This window comes from Argopecten irradians, chromosome 12, assembly GCF_041381155.1.
Source record: "Argopecten irradians isolate NY chromosome 12, Ai_NY, whole genome shotgun sequence".
NCBI classification, from domain to species: domain Eukaryota; kingdom Metazoa; phylum Mollusca; class Bivalvia; order Pectinida; family Pectinidae; genus Argopecten; species Argopecten irradians.
Genome location: NC_091145.1, coordinates 6,215,284 through 6,239,998, shown reverse-complemented (window position 1 = coordinate 6,239,998; position 24,715 = coordinate 6,215,284). Strand labels below are relative to the sequence as shown.

General features: G+C 34.7%; 1 protein-coding gene across 5 annotated transcripts in view; it reads left to right on the top strand.

Annotated features, from left to right (window-relative positions):
* LOC138336985 (forkhead box protein P1-like) overlaps positions 1-24,715 on the top strand; it is a 60,297-nt gene that overhangs the window by 17,612 nt on the left and 17,970 nt on the right. For 2 of the 5 annotated variants that reach the window (XM_069286641.1, XM_069286639.1), the window contains 3 exons: positions 16,440-16,577; positions 16,964-17,227; positions 21,933-22,170. In XM_069286641.1, the coding sequence (XP_069142742.1) occupies positions 16,449-16,577; positions 16,964-17,227; positions 21,933-22,170 (631 nt within the window). In that variant the 5' untranslated portion in view covers positions 16,440-16,448. Of the gene's footprint in view, positions 1-783; positions 2,200-16,439; positions 16,578-16,963; positions 17,228-21,932; positions 22,171-24,715 lie in introns of those variants that run through there. The other 3 variants (XM_069286638.1, XM_069286637.1, XM_069286636.1) reach the window with 3 other exon arrangements.

Here is a 24,715-nt window from a genome sequence, read left to right as displayed (position 1 = left end):
TTAAATATATACCCCCAGTATCCGAATTGTAAGATATTAAGTTTTAATTAAAGTAGTATATTAAGTGGTAGTAATTAGAAAGAATGATATTTTAGAAAACACATCAACTTAAAAAAAATTTAGAAGAAGGAAAATAGTATTCCTAAAATTACTATAAAGTCATGTATTATTTGAGGGATGGAACAAATGTTTTTAAAATTTTTAAAAATGTGTGATTATTGATAAAATTGAAAGCAATTATTAAGTTTCTCGTTAAAGTGATAGGTATTATAGTGTGCGGGGCGAGGTATGTTTTATGGTAAGGGAGACAACAGGTGCTAGCTGCCTACAGTTTAATACAAATCAATAACATAGTTATACACCAAAATCATATAGCTGTATGTTCTGGCCTTTCTGTTTGGAAACAGGACCTGTTTCTTGAGCTGTCAGGATGTTGAGGAACCTGACCCCCTTCAAATTTATTGGTAGCCCTGCAGGCTTTTAATTCCAGATGCTGAAGGAGGGTGAACATAGTTACCATGATAAAACATTGTGGAGGAGGCACTTCATTAACTATTGCTCTGACAGACACACTTTAATTCAACACAGATCTATGTTTTTAATGTACACTGGTCTAAATCTGATACATGTTTAGGAAATGCTATACCTATATAAATATATCTTCATATATATATATAATTCCCAGTCGACCTTTGACCTTCAGTCCAATCTGACCAATGGTAACCAGCGGCTGACAAACCAGGGAAGTTTTGATTATTCCCTCTGTATGCTGTATTTATTCCTCTGTCAGTCGGAAATTAGCGACTGATTGACAAGCTGAGTGCATTACATACGGCTTTAGGCTGGTCGGTATAGTACAGTAGGTCTTTAGGCCAAGTGTGAAGGACTACTGTGTATACACCTGTACACTCACACCTGTAATCCACACACACGATGTGGCCTCTCATCATTACGCTGGGCGCTGTGTGATGCCAATCATAGATATATATTATCATTATCACTTATACACGCTGTACCAATGAGAAAAGAAGAGAGAAAAAAATCATTTGGATGTCATCTTGCGGAGAACTTGATGTGTGTAACAGTTACTTTCACTTATTGAGAATACTGTCAACTGGAGAACCAGATGCTGATTGGCTTCTAAAAAGGTCACTTATACATTTTGTAGGTATTAGTATTTTGTGTGCGATATTCCACTTCTTTACGGTTGTGTAATAATCTGTTCTACATAAAACCAACAAACTGTGACATGAAGAAATCACCACTCGAAAAGCTCAACGGAGATTTGTTTAAATGCAGGTCAGTTGGTTGCTACACAGGATGGAGATCGGCTTGTCTCTGCTTAAAGTCTTGAGAGCCTATTGTGAACACTACTTCAGTTAACCGAGTGCCTATCAGAAGTCTTGTGTTTTTTGCATTTCCTTCCTGCCTGCTACTGTTCATAATTTCAATGTACTTTGCTGATTAATCACCGATTTGTCTGACATTTGATTAATTTTCTTGAAGGAGAGGACACTGAATTTCAACATTTATTGTGAGCTGGATTATTTACCTTCAAGGAAAGTTATTTCATTATGACATTGCTTTTTGACAATTTTGTATTTTGACATATTAATCTGAAGCTTTAACTTTTTCTCTGTGTTGTTTCAAGCCATTCTTGTGAAAATGAGTTTGAAGTTGGACACTCCCCATTTTACTAATGGTGACGTTCCTCCTTTCTACAGTCCTAACCCCCCTCCTCCCCTTATGCATGTGTCTAGGGACCAGTTTTATAACCATCTTGCATATCTGGCGGATGAATTGTGGCACAACAATTCAAATGTGACTCTGCCACACAAAAAACGCAGTAAGCACATGACCTCTCCACCTCGGACCGAGACTCAGGAGCATGTATCGCCACCATTATTCAGAAAAGAGGAACAGACCCTCTCGGCCCTAGCTACATCATCCGATTCCGAAAATGACAGCACAAGTACACGTAAGCGACACGAAAAGCACCTGGCTCGTCAAGCCAGTTATAGTGAACTCCGCCATGAACCATTTCCCAAATCTACAGGTGTGATGAGAATCTGGGAACGAAGTCAGTCCCAACCGAGTAGTCGGAGAACCAGCCCCCTAGGGGGCCAGGAACTGGGACATACGGACTATCGGGATGTCAACTCCATGGTAACGAAACACAAGTCCCCAACTTCCCCACAGGTGAGACAAATGCTTTCTTTATTAACAAAACTAATCATATCTGTCCAACTTATTTTGGAAATTTTCACGATTTCTTTATCTTAACTGGACCTTGTTTTCTTCCTTACTGTGTGATGTCATCTTTTCCAAATGTTTTTTCTGTCAATTCTGAGCAAATATTCCATCCTCTGTTAATTGAGACAGGTTTCTGCTTGACTTGAAAATCTTGTTCCCATCGCCCTTGGTGTCTCGTATGCAAAAATCTCTTTTGGAAAAATGTCTTGGGTGACCCTTGTATGTTTCAGCTGTTACTGTTGAATGACATGAATCGGTAGATTCTTGTAGAAATGCCAAACAAGAATTCTGTTTATATTGATTAGGGTAGTTCATCTATTGTTGTCTTAAGGTATTGGACCATCTGAAATGATGGATTCATTAGTATCACTGCTAATTACTTAAGTTTTGAGTGTTCAAGATCCGGATGTGAAGTGTAACTTATTCTCAGAATGATGCCTTCTGAAGGAAACAAAAGTCATAAACTAGAAAAAAAATATGCATTATTATTTAGTTGTATCATCAATTAGTAAGAAATATAATCTTGAAATATATAGAGGTCTTCAAGATTATCTATTCTGACAATTAAATTGCTGAGACAGAAAAGGATTGAAATATTTTTATTTGAAGTTTATAAAATGATCATGATATTTTTATCTACATTGCATTTTAAAATGCTGCACAGTTGTTCAGTGTTAAGTTCAAAAGTAAAATATGAAATTATTTATCATATTTGTAAATTACCTGTTTTTCGTGGTAATTTCAGTCGATTCTGCCGAGTCTGTGCTTGTCTAAATTTGTTATGACAGTTGTTTGTGTGAAAGTTAATATTTTTTTTAATTAAAATAAAATATTCATCGCCTGTAAATATTGTCTAAGTATCCGGTAACAGCACAACATGAACTTAAACTTTGTCTTGTATAATTATGTGGTCTTATTGCGAGGCTACATTAATGGTTGTTAAGATTGTCTGAAGAAAAAGGTGAAGATTTAAGTAATCGTTAACGTGTTATGTTACATCTGTCCCTGGTGGCATTAGGTACAGATATCTAGTGTGCTCAAGGGAATTGTACTTCGTCACATTTTGTTGTTTAACATTCTTAATTTCAAAGTGATCTTTTACTCATTATCATTGAATACGATTCACCTTGGAAAAAATTGTCATATGGTTAAAAATGTAATTGAACAATTGATGTTTAAAGTAATTACCTGAAGTATTCATTGAGCACTTGGAGCATATGATATTGCATAACATTTGGAGATTTAAATGGATTTTAATGTACATTTAAACCTGAAAGGTCAGAAACATTTAAATCACAATGATGATATGATGATTTAAATGTTTTAAACCTACTAAAATCATGTCAAAGTACAAAAGCTTTTTAATCTTTTGAAAGTAAACATGTATTTGAAAGAAACTAAGTTATATATATTTATCAAAAAATAGTGTCATCAAGCTGTTTGAATTCAACATGTCCTTTAATTTCAATGTCAATTAGGTTGTATTTATTTTATTGTATTGTTACTTTAGTGCATGTAATTACAGACAGATGAATTTGTTGATTGATAGGTATATTTTTACATCTGTTTAAGATATATCAGATATCATCTTGTACCCTTTTTTGAACGAGTGCGTGTGACAATATTTGATTGAGCAACAGTTAAATATTTTATATGTTAATGAAACTAGAGTAATTTAAAAAGAATGTTTTTTTTTAAACTCTGTTAAATGGTTATTTTCTCCTTGCAATTTTACTTCATATATTCTCAATTATCACAGTCAAGGAGATGGAATTGCAAAAAAAAAATTAAAATTAATATAATGAAGCTAAATGATTAAAAGTTATCTAATTATTATATATTTTCACCTGTAGGTATAAAAATGTTTCAAGGGGTCTTTTCCGTTTAGCACTGAGTATTAATTACATTTAACTTTTTTGGAAGCCTTTTTGCTAAGGTCCGCAAAAGGTACGACAAACACGATTGCGGTTTAATGTTGAGTTTTGTTAAGACCACATATAGCCACGTGTTTTTAGAACATTTACATTTTTACATCATATATTATATCAATTACAAATCAGATAGCAAACATTACTGGACATGCAGAACGTAAAACTAATAAAACATTTTACTGATACAGATCACAATCTTAATCACTCAACATCTTGATATCATTCATAAATATAGTCATATCAGTTGGCAGTGTATAACAGGCCGAATAATGACTGTTTACTTTACTAATTATGTCGACTTAGTTTGTTTAAACAATAACCAATTAACGATGATAAACAGAAGCGGGCAGAAGCTATCATTTATCATAAAACATGTGTAGTTATAGACATTAGGATTTGTATACTTATAAAGGTAGTTCCAAGATTAGTAGATAAATTCCCTATTATCTCAGGTATTTATGCGGCAATAAAGCGTGGCGATGCTTTGTGTGGATACACATGTATGGGGTAGCCAGAATTGTTGTGGAATACAGATGGTATCAATATGATAGCCTGCAAATTTTATTATTAATATTGATATCATAATATGAATAGTGCAAAGAGTTCTTGATATGTGTGTTTTAGAGGACGATCTATCGCAACGACAATCTGCAACTATCTCGGTAATGTAAGCTTATATAAACATAAACAATACCCCAATACATATAAATACGAACACCCCACGGAGAGGAATTGGACCGTCTCCACAATGGGATGTCCTTTTAGTATCAGATATACACCAATATTTGATGTATGACATATGACGCGATGAGATAATGAAGCAGGTCAGTTAACCTTCTGTAAAATCAATCTTCTTCAATCAAAAAAAAATATATATGGATCATACTGGTTAAAATAATGAACACCTGGCAAAACTTATATTTTAAATCATGTGATTAGGTGAAAGCAATAAGCTGTGTTTTCACTCAATACCGTATTAAAGATATATTTTTCATGATTTCATTCTATTTCATGATAATTTTTTTTTTTCACCTGACCAATATAAAATGTCAATAGTGACTAAATCTTGTATTCAAGCATTATTTTCCCGTCAACTGTGGGAAAAATCTAAATTGTTAAAAGTTTCAAAGGAACTGAATTCTATGAAATTTTAAGAACTAATAAGAGTGAAGGAAAAAACCATACAGAACTGTCACAATTTTGTATAACCTGTTTCAATCACAATGAAATAGGTATTGTAATGATAGCATGTAAAACTGCAGGCAAGCCTTTAATTAAGTTCAGATTTATTTTATTTCTCCTTCAGTCTATTGTCGTATGTTTGTTTGTAACCTTAAAATGATTTATAGCTTTTTGGTTTTATAGTTTGGTTAAACCAGTAATGTAATTTAAAAAAAAAAAATCTTTTAAAGAATGAAATGTAAATCAACCATCGCAGTGTGACATACATTGTGCCCTTTGAAGGTTAATTCTTACGTTTTACTGATGAAAAATTGTTTTACCATATATATAATCTTTGTTGATAAAATTTAAAAGATACTATTTAAAATCAATCGCGTAGATATATTTTTTATATAATGTCTGAAATATTTTAAATCAACTACATCAAAACTAAAGTGAAAGTTTCATTAATTGATAGGAAATAAGGTAATATCTTCATTACAAAAAACAAAAAAACAAAAAAATATGTAAAATTATTCATTGTATGCTTTTATTCTATGTCTTCATTGTATTGATTTAGTAAAGAATTTAATTCTTGGGATTTATCCTTTATCATGAAACGTGACAAAATCTGTCAAAATAAATAGATTATCCTTGCTTGAGTAAGCACATCAAAGACATTAGCTAATCTTGAGGATCGTAATTTGTTAATTAATTCATCCTTAATACAGATGCAGCAGACTTTATAGAACGATGACTTTGTATTTAATTATTCAGTGTAAACGTAGGCTTTTTGCTTCTGATAAATATTTTATAAAAGTTGTTTCGGGAATCAAAGGATAATTTCCTTTTCTGCCTGAATTTCACAGTAAAGTTTATTAGCCTCGATGAATTATTTAGATGACAGGTATCGTGTGGAAAAAACTGCAATAATACGTAAACAGACCACCAAGGTAGTTGTTTATTGACAAACTTGTGTGGTATGTACAGGTACGTCTTGAAAACAGGTCCAAAAATCATCTTATCTAAGCTTCATAATATCTGAAAAATCGTCCAACAAAACATTTTCATTCTTATTTTAGATTTAACACCGTCTTGTGATCAGCATGCAAATCTTTTGAAAATCATTGCTGTCTATGAAATTACTTTTAAACATGTTTGGTGATAAAACCGCATTACAAGTGTGCATTTGAATGTTTTAACTGGCGGTAAGAAAAGCGACTTTCTGATGTGTCAGTAAATGTCATGTTTTGTTGGTGATGTGAGATTTATGTGCTATTTCATGTGAGTGTTAAAATTTGTCTGAAAAGAAGGGATGCACGGTTGGAGGAGTAAACAAGCAAGAGCATCCTGTTATTATTAGCTGCTTTCTTGTTGATGTGTGCCGAAAAACATTTAAGGGGGGGGGGAGATATTTATGATATGTTATCATTATCGTTTATCAGGTAGGGTAAGAGTCGGACTTAAAAGAAGCCAGCTACAAGTGACATTGTGTTACTGAAGTGATACATTTCCCCATTAAATCACATCGCTGTTAAAACCTTGTTTATTTAAACGAGAAACTCACATACACAAAAATCTGTCCTACCTCGGTTCATTCACCTGAATTTAAAGACCTTGATCCACAAATTATACTAATAATACACCTTAGCTGAAACTTAATGTTAATTACTATTCTCAGTCATTATAATTTGTGACTTATTTTGATTTTGCTTCCAAGACATTCATTTGAAGGAACTTTATATTTGGTCCGTTTAATTCAAAATATTTTTATTTCTAGAATTAATGATCTCGACAATGGTACTGACAAACAAATTGTAGTATGTAAATAATTCTGTTGAAGGTACATGAAATATTAAGAAAATGTATCAGCATTTTGCTTAATTTCTAAAACAATGAACTTGTCCCTATCGTTTTCAGTTGGCCTCTTGATACAAAATGTCAAACTAAGGGGAGATTACCTATTATTATAATTTGTCTTATTTTACTGTGAATATAAAAGTAGGGGGGGATAATCCAGTGTTAAAATTTGTCTTTATTTTGTTGCAAATGTAAAACTAGGGGGAGATAATCCAGTATTAGGATTCGTTTGATTATTTTTAAGTTAGATGGACATAACCTGATATAGGAATAATCAGCTGAGGGAAAAAATGAATAAAAAAAAAATGAAAATAATTTTGTCTGAAATTCATTATAGATTAAAAATTAGTAAATTTACAAGGTACATTGTTGAATTCATCATAAAACATGTCATACATTATGTGACCCAAGTGTGAGAGGCTGTATGTAAGCTCAATTGCAGGCTATCCTAATAGCTAGTAGCTAGCATTTACACTAGATCTATATTATATCTTGGTGCAACCAATTCTTTCCTCGGATCACCAGACATAGATGAGTATCATAGACATTATTTGGTGACACAAATTAATTAACCCATTTTAAATTTCATAATTATGTATATGGGGGAAGGGTCACTCTATTGTTGGGTATAAATCTATTTTACTTTTAAGTACCGGTGGGAGCTAGCAGACAAATTACAGAAAGCTGACCTTATGTTCCTCTACCACATGCACTTGGTATCAGTTTTAATGACGCTACATGGTACAGGTCCTCGGCCACAGTGCATCCCAGTGAGCTGCTAACAAAAGAAAGTGATACAGTAGTGTCAACTTCTACTTGGGCTTGAGGAAATAGGCAGTTAAGGTTCAACCTGGGGCCAGCTCATTTGGTCGGAGACTTCAAACAAATAATAAGTTGTTACACATGAGCGTCAAGTAAATACTCCCTAATTACGCCTTAAGTCCTTCTACTGTTTATGAGATTTTTTTTTATTTATTTAGAAGTGGTACGGGAATTGAAAAGTTGTGAGATTACATTTTCTGACACAATCAAACGTTTTCCTTACATTGATAGATATGTTAAGAGGCAGAAATATAGATAAAGTTCATAAAAAAAAAAACGTATAATTTGTAATTTTTGAAATATACTTTGATATGAACAAAATTAATGCCATTATTTAAATTTTCTTAATGAAGTTGTTATTATTGGCAAATCTTTTTGTTATGCTCTCTGTTAGTGATACGAAAATTTGTTTAACGCTTGGCATTTCTTCCCCTACGAGATATACATATACAGAGGCATATTTCAACATTATAACTGCTCACAATATTTCATACGAGACAATTTATAATGAAAATATGCAAAGTACAAACAAATGTGCAATAAGAGTTGTGTGCTAATTTGTAATATAATTATAAAAGCCTGTCTTGGAAATTCATAATTAATCAATTATAAATTCACAGCTATATATAAATTATACAGATATTATTATTAAAACACCATTATTAGGACTAATATTGTGCAGTGTAATTCATTTTAATCTAAAATTATAATACAGTTAGGTAATTATTAAAATTATTAACCATATTCCTAAATTGTAAGTTTGCTATTAAAATAAAATTTGTTCCCCTTATAGCAATTAGTCTCCTCTAATTCATTCAAAATCTAGATGTTGTCTGTATGTTAAGTGGCAGTTCAGTGTATGAATGATGTTTCTTAATCTATAAATAAGCATGATTCTATTTTAAACTATTACTCAGTATTCTCTGGTCTCCTCAAGTTCAAAATGAATCGAAATTCCTCTAATGAAAAAAAATATGTCCTGGTTTCAGCACAGGTTCAAATTGCTCATGTGAATGAGTAATGTCTACATATCAGGTTTACTTGTCCGGTTTATACAGGTGTTCAGATTATACATGGTTACATAGAAATGTATACAGTGGGGCCTAGTTGTCTGGTTTATACAGGTGTCCAGATTATACAGGGTTACATAGAAATGTATACAGTGGGGCCTAGTTGTCTGGTTTATACAGGTGTCCAGATTATACAGGAATACATAGAAATGTATACAGTGGGGCCTTGTTGTCTGGTTTATACAGGTGTCCAGATTATACAGGGTTACACAGAAATGTATACTTTGAGGCATAATTGTCTAGTTTATACAGATGTCCAGATTATACAGGGATACATAGAAATGTATACAGTGGGGCCTTGTTGTCTGGTTTATACAGGTGTCCAGATTATACAGGGAAATGTACACAGAAATGTATACTTTGAGGCCTAATTGTCGGTTTATACAGGTTTCAGATTATACAGGAATACATAGAAATGTATACAGTGGGGCCTAGTTGTCTGGTTTATACAGGTGTCCAGATTATACAGGGTTACATAGAAATGTATACAGTGGGGCCTAGTTGTCTGGTTTATACAGGTATCCAGATTATACAGGGTTACATAGAAATGTATACAGTGGGGCCTAGTTGTCTGGTTTATACAGGTATCCAGATTATACAGGGTTACATAGAAATGTATACAGTGGAGTCTAGTTGTCTGGTTTATACAGGTATCCAGATTATACAGGGTTACATAGAAATGTATGCAGTGGGGCCTAGTTGTCTGGTTTATACAGGTATCCAGATTATACAGGGTTACATAGAAATGTATTTAATGGTATGGAAGTTGCCTGCAGGTTTATTTAGAAATTCAGATTGTACAGGGCATAGCTTTTCTGTTAATGCTTCTGTGAAAGTTTATTTACATGATTAAGATTATACAAAATTTGATTTCCATCCATTTCCCCATGATTAAGATTATACAAAATTTGATTTCCATCCATTTCCCCATGATTAAGATTATACAAAATTTGATTTCCATCCATTTCCCCATGATTAAGATTATACAAAATTTGATTTCCATCCATTTCCCCTGAGTGGGTCCTTGAAGGTAGGATGTTTATGTGTCTTATCTACCTGACAGATTGTTTGGAAAACAAGATTAGTAATTCATGATGTATGTACACTTCATTCAGCCTAATAACTGAAACTAAAAAGCTAATAGAATTGATGAGTGCACTTTTAACAAAGTATTGTTTTGAAGAATTCTATTTCATTTTCATGATAATAGGCGGAGTTGTAACCTCGACAGGATGTGTTGAAATTATGGCCGTGTTTGCTACTGTCAACACTTTGAGTAATTCATAATCGTTTTAATTTCTCAAACTTGATAAACCATCCTGTTGTATTTTAAGATCCAATAAAGCCCAGCGTCTGACAAGTCACAATTAAATTTGTGAGCAGACGCACATCAACGGCAGGCTTGCCTTTTTTTCGGTACATACAAATTAACATGACATAGCGCAATCATTAATTTATGAATGATGTAACAGGGAACAATAGTCCTAAGTGTTGTGTGTAGTGATTCACTATAATTCAGGTAGATCACAATTATAGAATAGCGAACCTAATGATTGACAGCTTACTCTCACGGACGACCTGTGAGGATTTGATAGAGAGGAGAGTTGATGAATTTGTCCATGTTATGAGGGATCACGCCACTGTTCCCCTCCCATCTGAGTCAGGACTTGTTGTAGGTCTTCCAGGCTATGTAAGTTTACTGGTATTTATTTGTTTTCACTTTAACGAGTTAAAAGTACATCAGATGTCTGGCCCTATAGGTATATACAGAGACACAAGATCATCTAGTGATTCCCCCGCAATTTCGTATTCCGTGATGGATAGATTCAATTTCGGGATAATTACACGTCATTAACAGAAGTAGAAAAATTAATTAATCCTGAATGTTTTCCAGTGCTCTATGAATCACTTTGTTTGGAGGTGCTATTGTTTCGGTGGCGGTTTTCATTAAAGAGATTTTGAAGTATTTACTACCGGCGACACAGTGTTGTGAGCGACCACAACCTATCGAATGATATGAAGTACATGCGGTTACATAAGTAACCAGAGATTGAGGGGGTGGACTTTCACATGCTGTTCTCTCTGAATTATATAATAAATCTGTTGCAATTGATATGTAATGTTTGAATCAAACTACATTAGTCTAATTTATTGACAACCATTTTTTGTAATATTTATATGCATTCAGTTTATGGGATAAAAACCACTTGATGCTGTCTACCGAAATTAATGTTTTTGTTTTTATTATTCATTTCATTTTTCTAAAAAGGTGTAATTTGGTTCATTTTAAGACATGTAATTTTCAAAAAAAAAAAAAAATTGTTTCATTAAGTGACTTTTGAGATTTGTTGCTAAGAAAAAACCCAAAGAAAACCCAAACAGAAAATCATACAAACAGACTTGTAGAGAGTAATTTTCTGCTGCAGCTTCTTTTACAGGAAGACTTTTCTACACTAATTGAACTTCAAGCATTATATACAAAAAATCAATTTCTGCATTCAGCATCATTTGCTACGTTCAGTCAACATCTGTGAAAATATTTAGTTATATAGATACACGAATGTGCAGACAATTAAAAGATTAACGAGCTTTAAACCTTAATAAGCCAGAATTGTTTGTAGCAGATGTGTTTTACAGCCGTTGTAACAGAAACTGGAGGAGCTCTGTGTTTTCTTACCCTATAGACTCGTTCTTTAAAATGTACTTGGGAAATTTTGATGGTAAGAATCGAGCCGGAAACACTAAAGCTTTACATTAGTCTCACCTGTCCTGTTTTATAATCACCTAATTAATTGTCCACCTGTCAACGACTGACAGACAAACTGATCAAAGGCTTTTTACCTGGTAGCATCAGCGACCCCCGCCACCTCAAGATCAACTCCATGTTTACATTTCCTGTATACAATTTGTTGAGGAAATATTTTTGCAACTTTACATCTTTTAAAACAAGAAAGATGTTATTTTAATCACTACAAGTGCCCATTGATGTTGTTTTGGTTCATAAACAAGCTGGAGTACCAGTGAAAAACCTCAGACCTACAGCCAATGCCTCATATATGCCTTGACTTGGATTCAAACTCACAACCCAGAGGTGATGGGTTGGTGCATAGTAATGTGTTGTAACACCTTGACCTCTCGATTGTGTTAGGTCATATGAGGTCGAATACATAGGGTAGATATTGGATCACTTGAGGTCGGTAATACATAGGGTAGATATTGGATCACTTGAGGTCGGATACATAAGGTAGATATTGAGTCATGACAGCGGTTATAGAGAGTAGATATTTGGGTCATATGAGGTCGAATACATAGGGTAGATATTGGGTCACTTGAGGTCGAATACATAGGGTAGATATTGGGTCACTTGAGGTCGGATACATAGGGTAGATATTGGGTCACTTGAGGTCGGATACATAAGGTAGATATTGAGTCATGACAGCGGATATAGAGAGTAGATATTTGGGTCATATGAGGTCGAATACATAGGGTAGATATTTGGGTTGTATGAGGTCGAATACATAGGGTAGATATTTGGGTTGTATGAGGTCGAATACATAGGGTAAATATTGGGGTCATATGAGGTCAAATACATAGGGTAGATATTGGGGTCATATGAGGTTGAATACATAGACTAAGGGTCACGTGAGGTCGGATACCGGGTAATCATCGAGTGCATACAAAGTCTGATACAGAGGGTAGATATTGCAATTGGGTGTACATGAGGGTTGATATTCGGTCAAATCAGGTTGGATACATACGGTAGATATTGAGTGCACATGAGGTCGAATTGAATGACACATATTTAGGCGGCATTACAAAGTATTTCGGTGCTCCTCCTTCTTAAAATAAATGGGCATGTTAAGTAGTATGTTCTAATTAGGAATAAGAATGTACATATCAATGAGATAATGAGGACAACTGCCTTACACTACCCCACTTAATGTAAATACACAAGGGACTGCATCCTGTAGCTCCCAGTTTGTGTAGAGTTTCAATTGTGATTCACATCATGAATGAAGATTCGTGGGAGTCAGCTCCTGGCTGTTGAGTGGCTTGGTGTCCGCTTTCAGGATAGAATCTCGATAGCATCCTCACATTTGTATTTTTATATTTGGACGACCTACTGACACACTTCCTCACCAGATCGCAGGATGCCCAGCAGAACATTGCCCTTATTTATCCATATATATAAGTCCATTGTTTTTCATTAGATATCATTAAACTGCCAGCTCCGGTTACACCAAACAAATATAATAAAAGCATCCATTTATACCCACCGCTACATGACACTTTGTGACCTGATATATATCTATCATCTAAATAGCTGTTGTTGTTTGTTTGTTTGTTGCTAAATGACATTATAAGGTCAAAACTTCACCACTAAATGACAATATAAAGTCAAAATTTCACCTTTTGCAAGGTTAAACTAGTAATGTTATAACCATATCTATTAAAGGATAGTTTTGCTCGGATTTGAATCCTTGAAGTGCATGCTGTTGTAACCAAAATAACTAAAACCTGTGATGGCTCTCGTTTAATGCTTCAATGCTATTCTTTTTCTTAAATAATTATAAAAGGTCCTTATATATCTATCCACTGTCAGACTAATTATATATTAATCTAAGAAGATAAATTACATATTATAGACATTTTGATTTCAATTTCAGACAGTTTTGCTTGTCAATTTAAACCTGTCAATTTATGGGATTTGACATCAGGCAATATTAATGTCAGATTTAATTTGATTTTACCTATATTATTGTAAGTTGATAGATTTCGACTATATACTCCAAAATCTGTTGTCTCCTTATGGTTAATATACCACATAAATACCCTACTGTGTGTGATATTTTTTAGCGGTGTATATACATAGGTGCTTTATCTAGTCAACATCTTTTATCGAGTGTCTTAAGATTTACCGGACCATTGCCCATGTATACCCGCTACATACACACACCACATATAAGATGTCCTCTCCATTCTGTCGCGCTCCACACACTAAATACCCTGTTAGTAAACAATACTAACCAATAACAATGCTCCCTATTTAATTACGATACAAAGTCTTCGACTGGCTTTGTGTCCTCGGACTCCAATCTCCTCGGCCCATCTTTTTACCACTATATAGGTTATCACTGTCTTGATAATTAATATAAAGATTTTCGAAGTATACACGTAAATTTCTATCTACATTACCATGTATGTCTGCTATTAGTATTCTGATATTTTAAATTTGTTTACCAGTAAATAATTTTTAAAAATAATTTTTAATTGATTTTAATTGAATATTTCTTTACAAAGCTCTATGGAGGTCTTAACAGTGAAAAGTAAGATTTTTTGAAATATTTGTTTATCTTATGTTAAAGTGAATAGTCGGGCAAAGAAAACCAGTCTAAATGCGTTCATTGGCCTTCCAAAAGTTCTCACATATTGATACGACGGCCAAGTTCTGCTTAGTTTCCTAGTTCTGGCCATTAAAGTAAAGGAAAGTTGAAAGCATTGAAAGCGAGGCTGCGTGTAAATGTAACCACGGACATATTCAGCCGGGAGGACTTTTTAGGATTTTTTTTTTTAGGACTTTTTCCTATACTTTAAATTAATTTCTTCGTACGCAGACAGATTTTTGGCGAGAGATTTTATTTTTCTGTCTCATAAGAAACTTTATATACTGGATACATTCACACCATTTTTACCGACTTTAGCCATCCTTGTCCGACTGTTCACTTTAAATTAATATATTTAAAACACTCATACTTGTTTTTTTATCATATGCATTTTCAAAAATAAAAGCATTCAAAAGAATAAGATTTGCTATTTCAACTTAACTTATTGAAATAATCAAATAAAAATAAAGAATTGAAAATTTAATCAAATGAATACAGAAAATTGGAAAAAAATATACTGTACTGTCGTATCTACATGTATTAATTATCGTATTAATTTTTTGATGCCATATATAATGTCATACACTTAAGCATGCAGAATTAGTTATGAGGATTTTATGACCTGAATGAAGAAATGACTTGAAACCAGTAATTAATACAAACAGTGTAACTGATCTGACATGTTTACGACAGATTTTCAAATAAAACAATTTGCCGATGTTTCAAATGGCGCTAATGGGGTTAAACGCTGTTAAAATTTGATTGATTAAGATTCGTTTTTGTACCGGTATACATTGCCATAAAATAACGAAGAAAAGCATTTGTCATGGTGAACAGAGCAGTGTTTTCTTGTGTAAGATTTTATTTCTGTCCTGATGATTGATAATAATGAGGGATATATAGGTTTATTGTGTAACATAGATACACAAATGACGCTCAGATATTTGTCTTATTAGCAAAGGGTGGCCATGTTGAAAGATACTTACCGTTACTGTATTCGACCCAATAAGTACCCAGTGCGTTTAAAAAATTGAAAAAAATGAAAAAGTGCTAATAAGACGCTATTACTGCAAATCTATACGGTTTTGTGTAGTTTTGGTCTTTATTAATGCTTGGGCAATTGAAATTGAGGCATCAAAAAGGGGAAGGGGCGCTTATAGGGACATGAGCGCTTATAGGGCTGAATACCGTATAAAAAATTTGTTTCTAAATAATGCTTGTCAAAACTATTTGAAACACTATTTGCTATGCACTTACAATGGTTAATGTATATTTTTCTGAGTAGTTCATTGACCAAGGAATTTCAGAATGATCTGTTTCAATTCAAGGTTTTATAACTTGCTGCCATATTCTACAAGTTTTGGTGGGTCATCTAGCTAGGCTACTTCAAGCTATATATGCTGTTTTTCAAACATTGACCTTTGACCTTGCACTTTTACCTGGTGCAGTGATACTATTGGTTTGAATAATACTATCTTTGACCTTGGTATAACATATATGTGTAATCTTGCTCCGAAAGAGTGAATAAATCCTTGAAACACTTGAATTGAAAAATCTTTGGGGTTGATGCCATGATACTACCTTGTGATTATATAACCTCACAAGGCAACTCCAGGAAACTTTGATATCTCCGCTGGCTGAAAATTAGTAAAACATTCTTTATTGATTACAGTATACCATATACAACTTTTCTTATTGATAAATGTTTTGTCTACAGATGCAAAATAAGAATCAACACTTCCCTACAATTTTCACAATGATAACTTTGATCCATATTTTCGGACAAGTGATGATTTGTGACTATTACGACATGCTGCCTGCATGTTATGGCCCCCTCGTGAACATGCGTCAGTAATATTGTATATATAAATAGTAGATGCCTGGAGATGTGTGTATAATGCAATATGCATGTAAATGATATTCTTTAACAGTGAAATAAAATTTTATTTTGTTGACAGAGCAATGGCATGATGGAGAAAGCAAGTGACCACGAAGGTGTCATTAACTTGTCCACGGTGACGAAAGAAGGACCATCCCCGCCAGCACATAATGGCGACAGTGCTCACACCACAGAAAACGGGGATATAGAATCTCAGGTAAGCTGCTCATACTGGCCGAAGATTTACTGATATCATTTTGCTTAAGGAAAGTCTCCTTAACTTAAAGTATTACAGAAGTTAAGGAAATAATCTTAAGTGAAAAAAAATCCTTATTGTCTGTGATGCTAACTTGTGATGAGCTAAGTTAAAGAATGTTCTTGACTTTGGGTCTTATAGGTCACTGCCTCACTATATCTTTAGAATCAAGATTGAAATAAAAAATCTTATAAAACATGCATGAGTAGTAGAAAACTTGTAGAATCCTCCCCTTATCCAAGTATCACGATGGATGAGAGGGATTCTCTGTAATGAAGCCGGTAGCTGGAGAATGAGACATAATGGCTAAAATGTTGAAGTTGAAGAAGAGAATTTTTCTCATTCAGGGTCAACTACCACATTCACCTCATACAAAGGCCACAACAGGGGGCGGGGCTGCTAAGCGAAAGACAAAATCTAACAGTATGGTGGAATTAGGGGTGGGTATAACTCCCTCGGGACCACACCCGTCCCTGATGATGATGGCCGCGGCCCAACAGGGACTGATACCTCATCAGATGCAGCAGCTTCTCCAGCAGCAGAACCAGGGCCTCTCGCCACAACAACTGCAGCAGATCATGCAGCACCAGTCCATGATGCTTCAGCACCAGGTGGGTACAACAAGGGGAGCCGCATGTGGGGAAATAGCACTGAACCACATGTTGGGAATAGCACTGAACCACATGTGTGCAAATCGCACTGAATTGCATGTGGAAAAATAGCACTGAACCACATGTGGGGAAATAACACTGAACCTGATGTGGGGAAATCACAGTGAACCACATGTGGGGAAATAATACTGAACATCATGTGGGGAAATTACAGTGAACCACATGTGGGGATAGAACACTGAACAACATTTGCAGTAATAGCTTTGTATGTGCATGGCCAAGAATTGAATCACACAGAACCGCTTGTGGGGAATTGGACAGTACTGTAAATGGCAATGAAAAACAAGACACAGAACCACATGTGGGGAAGTACCACTATACAGAACCAAGTAATCACACATGTCAAAAAGTTGCACCAGGAAAAGAGAAACATCTTTCAATGACTCATCTGAAATGATACAACAGCACATTTTTTGTAGCTCAATATACATGTATACGATACAAGAAGGAAGAAAACATAATCTTAGAAAATGGTACCACATTATATCATTCAGGGAAATTACCACCACGTTTAGAAATAGCATGAGTATAAATATCTAGCTAGCACAACAGGTGTAGAAATACAATATAAAGCTAACGGAAATAAGACCACTTATGAAGCTTGTTCTGGTTAAATTTTGAATTTTCCATTAATTAAACTTAGATTGTTTTGGTTAAATTTTGAATTTTCCATTAATTAAACTTAAATTGTTTTGGTTAAATTTTGAATTTTCAGTTATTCAAACTAAATTTTTTGGTTAAATTTTGAATTTTCCATTAATTAAACTAATTTTGTTCTGGTTAAATTTTGAATTTTTCTATCGCTTAAACTTCAGTTCTGGTTACTAGGAAAATAGAGTTTAGAATAGATTTAATACAATGGCTTTATTCATCATTGTGTCGCCCTGGTGTGTCGGCCTGGAGGGATAAAGTATTGTACCTTTCTGATAATTGTTTGGAAGACCAGAAAAAAACCGACAGTTAAGAATTTTATAGGTTCCTGTGTTGTCTGTTTTCTTGTTTAAAATAATTTCAGTTGTGTCACGTTTCTTTGACAGATATCATAAAATTAAAATGCATGCTAATTTACACATGTATCTTTCAGGGGGAAATTACCATTTGAGTAATTTGTTTTAAGTCGGCTAATGAAAAAGGAGATTCAAACGTGATTCGTCTATAGATTTGAAAAAGAGTTTCATGAGGAATGGAAGGGGAGAAGAGAAAAAAGTTAGTGAGGAGATAAAAATGGGGACAGTTAGATTGAAATTTAATATCCATGGTCATTATAAAATGAGAGAAGAGCTGAGAGATATGGTTTGTTAGAGGGTGGGGGATGGAGGGACAAGATATATGATATATAGTCATAAATTTATATGGTTCTGAATTATCATATTTAATACAGAATAAGCACCATGCAGTCAAAAATCATACAACTGACGAGATATAGGTATGAACCTGTCATTCGTCTGACAAGTGTACATTATCTACTTTTAATGCACATATATATACCTTAAGCTCTTCATATGCTCAGAAATCTGAGATTTTTCCCAGAACAAGTTGATATTGTGTACGATGTCATGACAATCTTTTTTGTTGATAAGAATATGAGGGTAAAACAATAGTTATATAAGACCTAGTGTACTTGGTGTTTGCTGTAGTGTGTTGTCAGACTGACCCTGACAGGTCATAAAAGGTGACCAGCTATGGCCAGAGGCTTGATCGGTCTGTTGGTCAGCCAGACTGTCCATCAATAGGTACACATGTAAACTGTCATGGCTGTCTGTTTCTTCTCAGCTTGAAGGTGTTAGTACAGCTACCGTTGTCATAAGTAGAAAAAGTCGAATGATTTACCTGATGTTTATGCTATTTCACATGAACCTCAGATATAAAAGGTTCTTTCTGTGAAAGCTAGCTCACTTGAAAGAGTACTATTTTAAGAATATTCTTGCATCCACATCTAGGAGCATTAGATATTTAACAAATAATTTCCAATTTACATTTTTTGCATATGTCTGAATGCATGACTCAATCAATGGATTTGGTCATTATCCCCTAGAGCTAAATGATTCTATGATTAGATTGAATGTGAGCCATACTTATATGGCCCAAAGCATCACCAAAACATCATTGTAGAATATAATAAGAACATATAATTTCCATAATAAATCAACACTATAAGGAAAAGAGATAATTATTAAAACTTCCATATTAAGCGTCCATGTAATACCTACACTTGTTCAAAATACTTGACTATGCATTCCAGGCTCAAACTTGGAACCTACTAACACTAGCCAGATACTCTACCAATTGAACTGCTTTCTCTACCAATAAGCTGCCAGCTGGTTGCCAGCTATGTTTTCCCAATTAATTGAGATGCCTGGTTGAGATGCCAGGGATGTTCTACCTTCAGAGCTGCCTGGTTGTCAGGGATGCTCGACCTGCTAACCTGCCTGGTTGCCAAGGATGCTCTACCTACTGAGCCACCTGGTTGCCAAGGATGTTCTACCTACTGAGCCGCCTGGTTGCCAGGGATGCTCTACCTACTGAGCTGCTTGGTTGCCAGGGATGCTCTACCTACTGAGCTACCTGGTCTGCAGAAGTTTGGTGATGAACCTGATCTGTTGAGGAATTAGCCTGTTTGGTCCCTCGAGAACATTGTCCTGTTGTGGTGTATTAGGCTAAATATCTGTTGTAGTAGGATCAGGACAGGTGAATGTTTGTAGACGTGATGTAATACTAACACAGCCTGGAGGTGCAGCAGCCACTCCAGGAGCCCTCGGGTCAGACTGACATACACACCAACAAGTCTGGTGTATCACTGGTTCATTGTCTTTCTGCTCACTTAATGATGACCAGAATTGTTTATTGGAGTGTTCATGGCAACTGTCAATAGTGTGGTCAAACTTGTGGTCATTGTCACTCCTTTGGCCATTTGAATGGTCAAGGCAATAAGCATGTATTGGAGTGGTCATAGTTGTGTCAAGAACATGTTTTTGGTCACTTTTGATGCATACCCGGTATGTTGACTTTTGGACCTAGAAGGAAAACAATTGGTTGACCCCATAAGGTTTCTTTGAAAGTTCTTGTCTTGGCTTAATTTGTACTAAAAACATACCTGGTTGTTCATATTTGTTAAGTGGACACCTTTAGAGTATAAACCCTTAATAGATAATTTGTAGATGTCATAGGAAGTTTCTACGAGTTTTCAGTCAAAGTCGATCGACTGAGTTTTGGGTGTGATTTCGAATTGACCAAATGCCCTTGTAAGATTATGAGCATTAGATTCATTATTTCAGAAAGTTCCTAATTGACTTCATGTCTTGGATTCTCATGGTAGAAAAGCATGCCTTACATAAGACAATATAGATTATTTAATCCTAGCATCTGTAGATTCTTCAGAGATATCCTGTTCCTTCTATTTTTGGTATTTCATTGATTAGTTGCTATGACAATACACCTGTCATTTACTGTCCAGGAGTTGTTAAGAATGTGGTAAAACCTGTCAGTTTATTTAAAGTTTGTTTTCCGGCGTGCCACGAAGACAAACAGTTTCTCAAAATCCATGTCAGCTGGCTGTCAGATGATGAGTGGAACTTCCTAGCACATAAATCGGGCCTATTACATATAAGTGCAGTAAAAGTTAGCTCTACATACTAGGTGTCACGGGACAAGGTATTTATCACAAACTTATGGACATTAATTCCTAACGTCATATTTAGATTTGTTTATTTAATTAGGGCCCACAAGATGAGATAATTAAAGAGAATTGTGCCTACAATCTACATACATGTTCTGGCATATGACATCGAGCCATGCACCCCATCATTCAAAACTTCGAAGGCTTCACTTCATTAATATAGAAGTACAGGCCAATATTTTCGTGAAAACATGCATAATTCTGAATAAACAAAATTTTATTCTCATGAACCAAAATTTATACGACTCATTGTCAGACTGTCCAAATGAATGACACATGTTTTTAAGATATTAGACTCCATTTGTATTTCCTTCTTTGTTTTTTAAATGAAATTTTTGCATAATTATGTGAATAAACAAAATTTATGCTCATGAAGTTAGTATTTAATTCTAATTAGAAAGTCAACAGTCCGGTGAAACGCTGTGGTAAAGACAAGCTAATTAATCATACCCAGGCTTCTCATAATGAGTTATAAAAATAAGAATAATGTTTTTCATCGCCTGCATAATTCCTGCTGAATTTAAGGATTTTTAGTATAAAATTGTTTCTTAAGTAGAAACATTTCAAAATAGCCAAATGCTAATTTGTTTTCATTGTCATTCCTATTCAGCTATTATTTTGAATTAAGAATACGTGTTATATCCTTGTTCATATGATAAGCTTTAAAATTAAAATATGAATTTATAAAACTTTGAAATTTATTCTTGGGAATTTGAAACAAACATGATGACAATATTACCATTAGTTGTCAATGTACTAGACACATTTTGAGTGAAAAAATATTTAAACAAATATCGAAGCAAAACCTCAATATTATGTCATAAAATTTTACCTACCACAAGGTGTAAGAGAATAAGACTTGAAATTTTTGCAGCAAAGTTCAAATTCTTATCTTCTTATCATGTTTAAATAGTTCCATACATGACGAGAATTTTGTTCAGAAAACTGCTACTTGACTTTCTCTCGCAGCAGCAGCAGAAACTCCAGGACCAAGTCCTTCAGGAACTGAACGAGCAGCTACAGATGAACATGCTTCAACAGTCGCAGTTGATGCAACAGCAGCCGGACAAGTCCAAGGTCGGGAAAGGTCAACTCCAGCAGTTGGCGCTCCAGCAGCAGCAGCTTGTCCAGCAGATCCAACAGATACAAATTCAGCAGCGACAATACCTCTTGGCCTGTCTTGGCCATCCCTTCGGTATCCCTCAGGGTAAGCTTATATTTGTTCTCTTCTTATTTTGGGGACCTTCTGACACAAGCCGTCCTTGTGTACAGTAAAATATGGTTATAAAGTAACAGATCTTTCGATCAAAGAAATTACTTTCTGGACAGCATTGTTTATTATACACAGATTATATAAAAACAACTTCTTGCAAACTTGACAATGAATGAATAATGCTATGTTATATTCCCACAATTTTGTTGTAGCCATGTTCACTGGGGCTTTTTTACGCTTGTTAATTTGATTTCAAAGAGATTTTCATGAAGGAGCCTTTTCACTTAATCATGTAGAAAAATGACATTTTCCTCTTCTTTCTCCTTCATTTATGTTTTCATACAACATTTCTAAAATTTTATTTAAAAATTATTCAGTTCTCATCTAACAATATAGCAATCCTGATTTTAACAATGCTTACCTAGAAATAGTCTAAAACATATGATAGGTTTGGTAAGAATGCCTATGTACATACTTTTTAGTAAAACTTAAAATACTCCATTAATTTTTGCCCTTACTGAAAATGTTCACAAGCTTTGTCTATGAAGTTATGAACTGGTAGATTTAAGTCTTGTTAAGATAAAAAAGTGCATATATACTGAAAATGTTCAAGCTATGTCTATGAAGTTATGAACTGTAAGATTTAAGTCTTAAAAGTGCATATGTACTGAAAATGTTCAAGCTATGTCTATACAGTTATGAACTGTTAGAAAGCCTTAACATATATAAAACTGATTTATGATTTTGTTTTCTCTAATTATCACTTTCTGCTGAAGCAGTATGAAGAGCAGATGTTCTGATTGAATAGGTAACTAGTCAGTCATTTTTTCACAGTTTCCCTCAGTGATAACGCTTTCTCCATCACTACCTACAAAACGTCATAGCTAGCACTTGGTGATCCAATTTTAAGGATGTGCGAACTATCATGACAGTCTCGAATTGACATTTGTGTTAATGAATGATTTATACACATTGGTCTAAGTACCAATCTTCGTGGAGACGAAACAATGACAAATAGTTATGACTACTTGCTAACATTTTTTCCTGACGCCACCATTAAGCATTTGCACAAACAGGTTTATTAAATATGAATACCTGCTTGTGTGTTTATCGATATATCATGAAGTTTACATATAAATTAATGCTGTTGAAACAATCGCTTTCAAAAAAACTACAGTAGCATCATAACATACGATGAAATATTCATCGGGGGAACTCTTTTATTCTATTAGTAGTTATTGCATACAACCGATTGTACTAAAAAAGCTTGTTAGCAATTGTCTATGGCTTTATCACAAACAGGTGAAGAAAAGTACAATAACATTTCACCTGTCCGATTATAAGTATGTTACCGACTGATTGGACTGTTGATGTGGTGGCCTGATTGGCCGAGCATGATTATAAGTACATAATAAGATAATTAGGGGCCACCTGACACTTCAGACAAGATTTTGGACTTTACATGTTTAGTTTGGTACTTTTATCATTCAATCAATAGACTGGTATGCTATTCTGACATTCCATGTCTCTAGCGATTTTCCCAGCAAATTTTCCTTTCCTTTTGTTTTAGGTCCTTCTCTTGCTTGTTTTGACAAGTGTATTAAAAAAAAAGAATTAATTGAATCTCTTAAGTCATTTGACAAAATTTTCCCTGCTACTCGTAGTCAATCAAATTTACCATCCTAACACCTCAATTCATCCCTGTTTATCTGATAACCCTACCCATTTTCCGCCTCACCTTACCCCACTAGGATCCCTCCCTTACCCCACCTCACCCTACCCCACTCGGATCCCTCCCTTACCCCACCTCACCCTACCCAACTCGGATCCCTCCCTCGCCCCACCTCACCCTACCTCACTCGGATCCCTCCCTCCCCCCGCCTCCCCCTACCCCACTTGGATCCCTCCCTTACCCCACCTCACCCTACCCCACTCGGATCCCTCCCTCCCCACACCTCCCCCTACCCCACTCGGATCCCTCCCTTGCCCTGTTTGATCCTGTCAGGCGGTAGGTACTCCAGTCGGTAGGTACTCCAGTCGGTAGGTACTCCAGTCGCTGTACCCTAGTTTGAGTATTACCAGCACAAATAACTCTACAAAGTACTGCACTCACACACATCTACAGTTATTAAATATTCATAACTATCCTGCCTCAATTACTGGGATTGATGGCCGCTATTGTCTAACTATAGTCATTAGTTTGCATATGTAACAGATAATATTGTTTTTGTCTTGTTAGCAGACAACTTGTTATGTAGAACAATATACAATCAAACCTGTCAATAAGACCACGCGAGGGACAAAATAAAAATGGTCCTTTGGCCAAGTGGACTCTATACACAAGTCAAATTGTGTTTGAATTGAATATTTGAGACCCTGAGAAAGTGGTCTTATAAAGCAGGTGGTCTTTATACAAAGGTGGTCGCTAAGGCAGGTTTTACTGTAGTTCTAAACAAAATTCTGAACAATCCTTAGGAAATATTCCCAAAGTTTTATTATATCTAACAAAATAGAGATAAATTCCTTTAATGAAATAAGT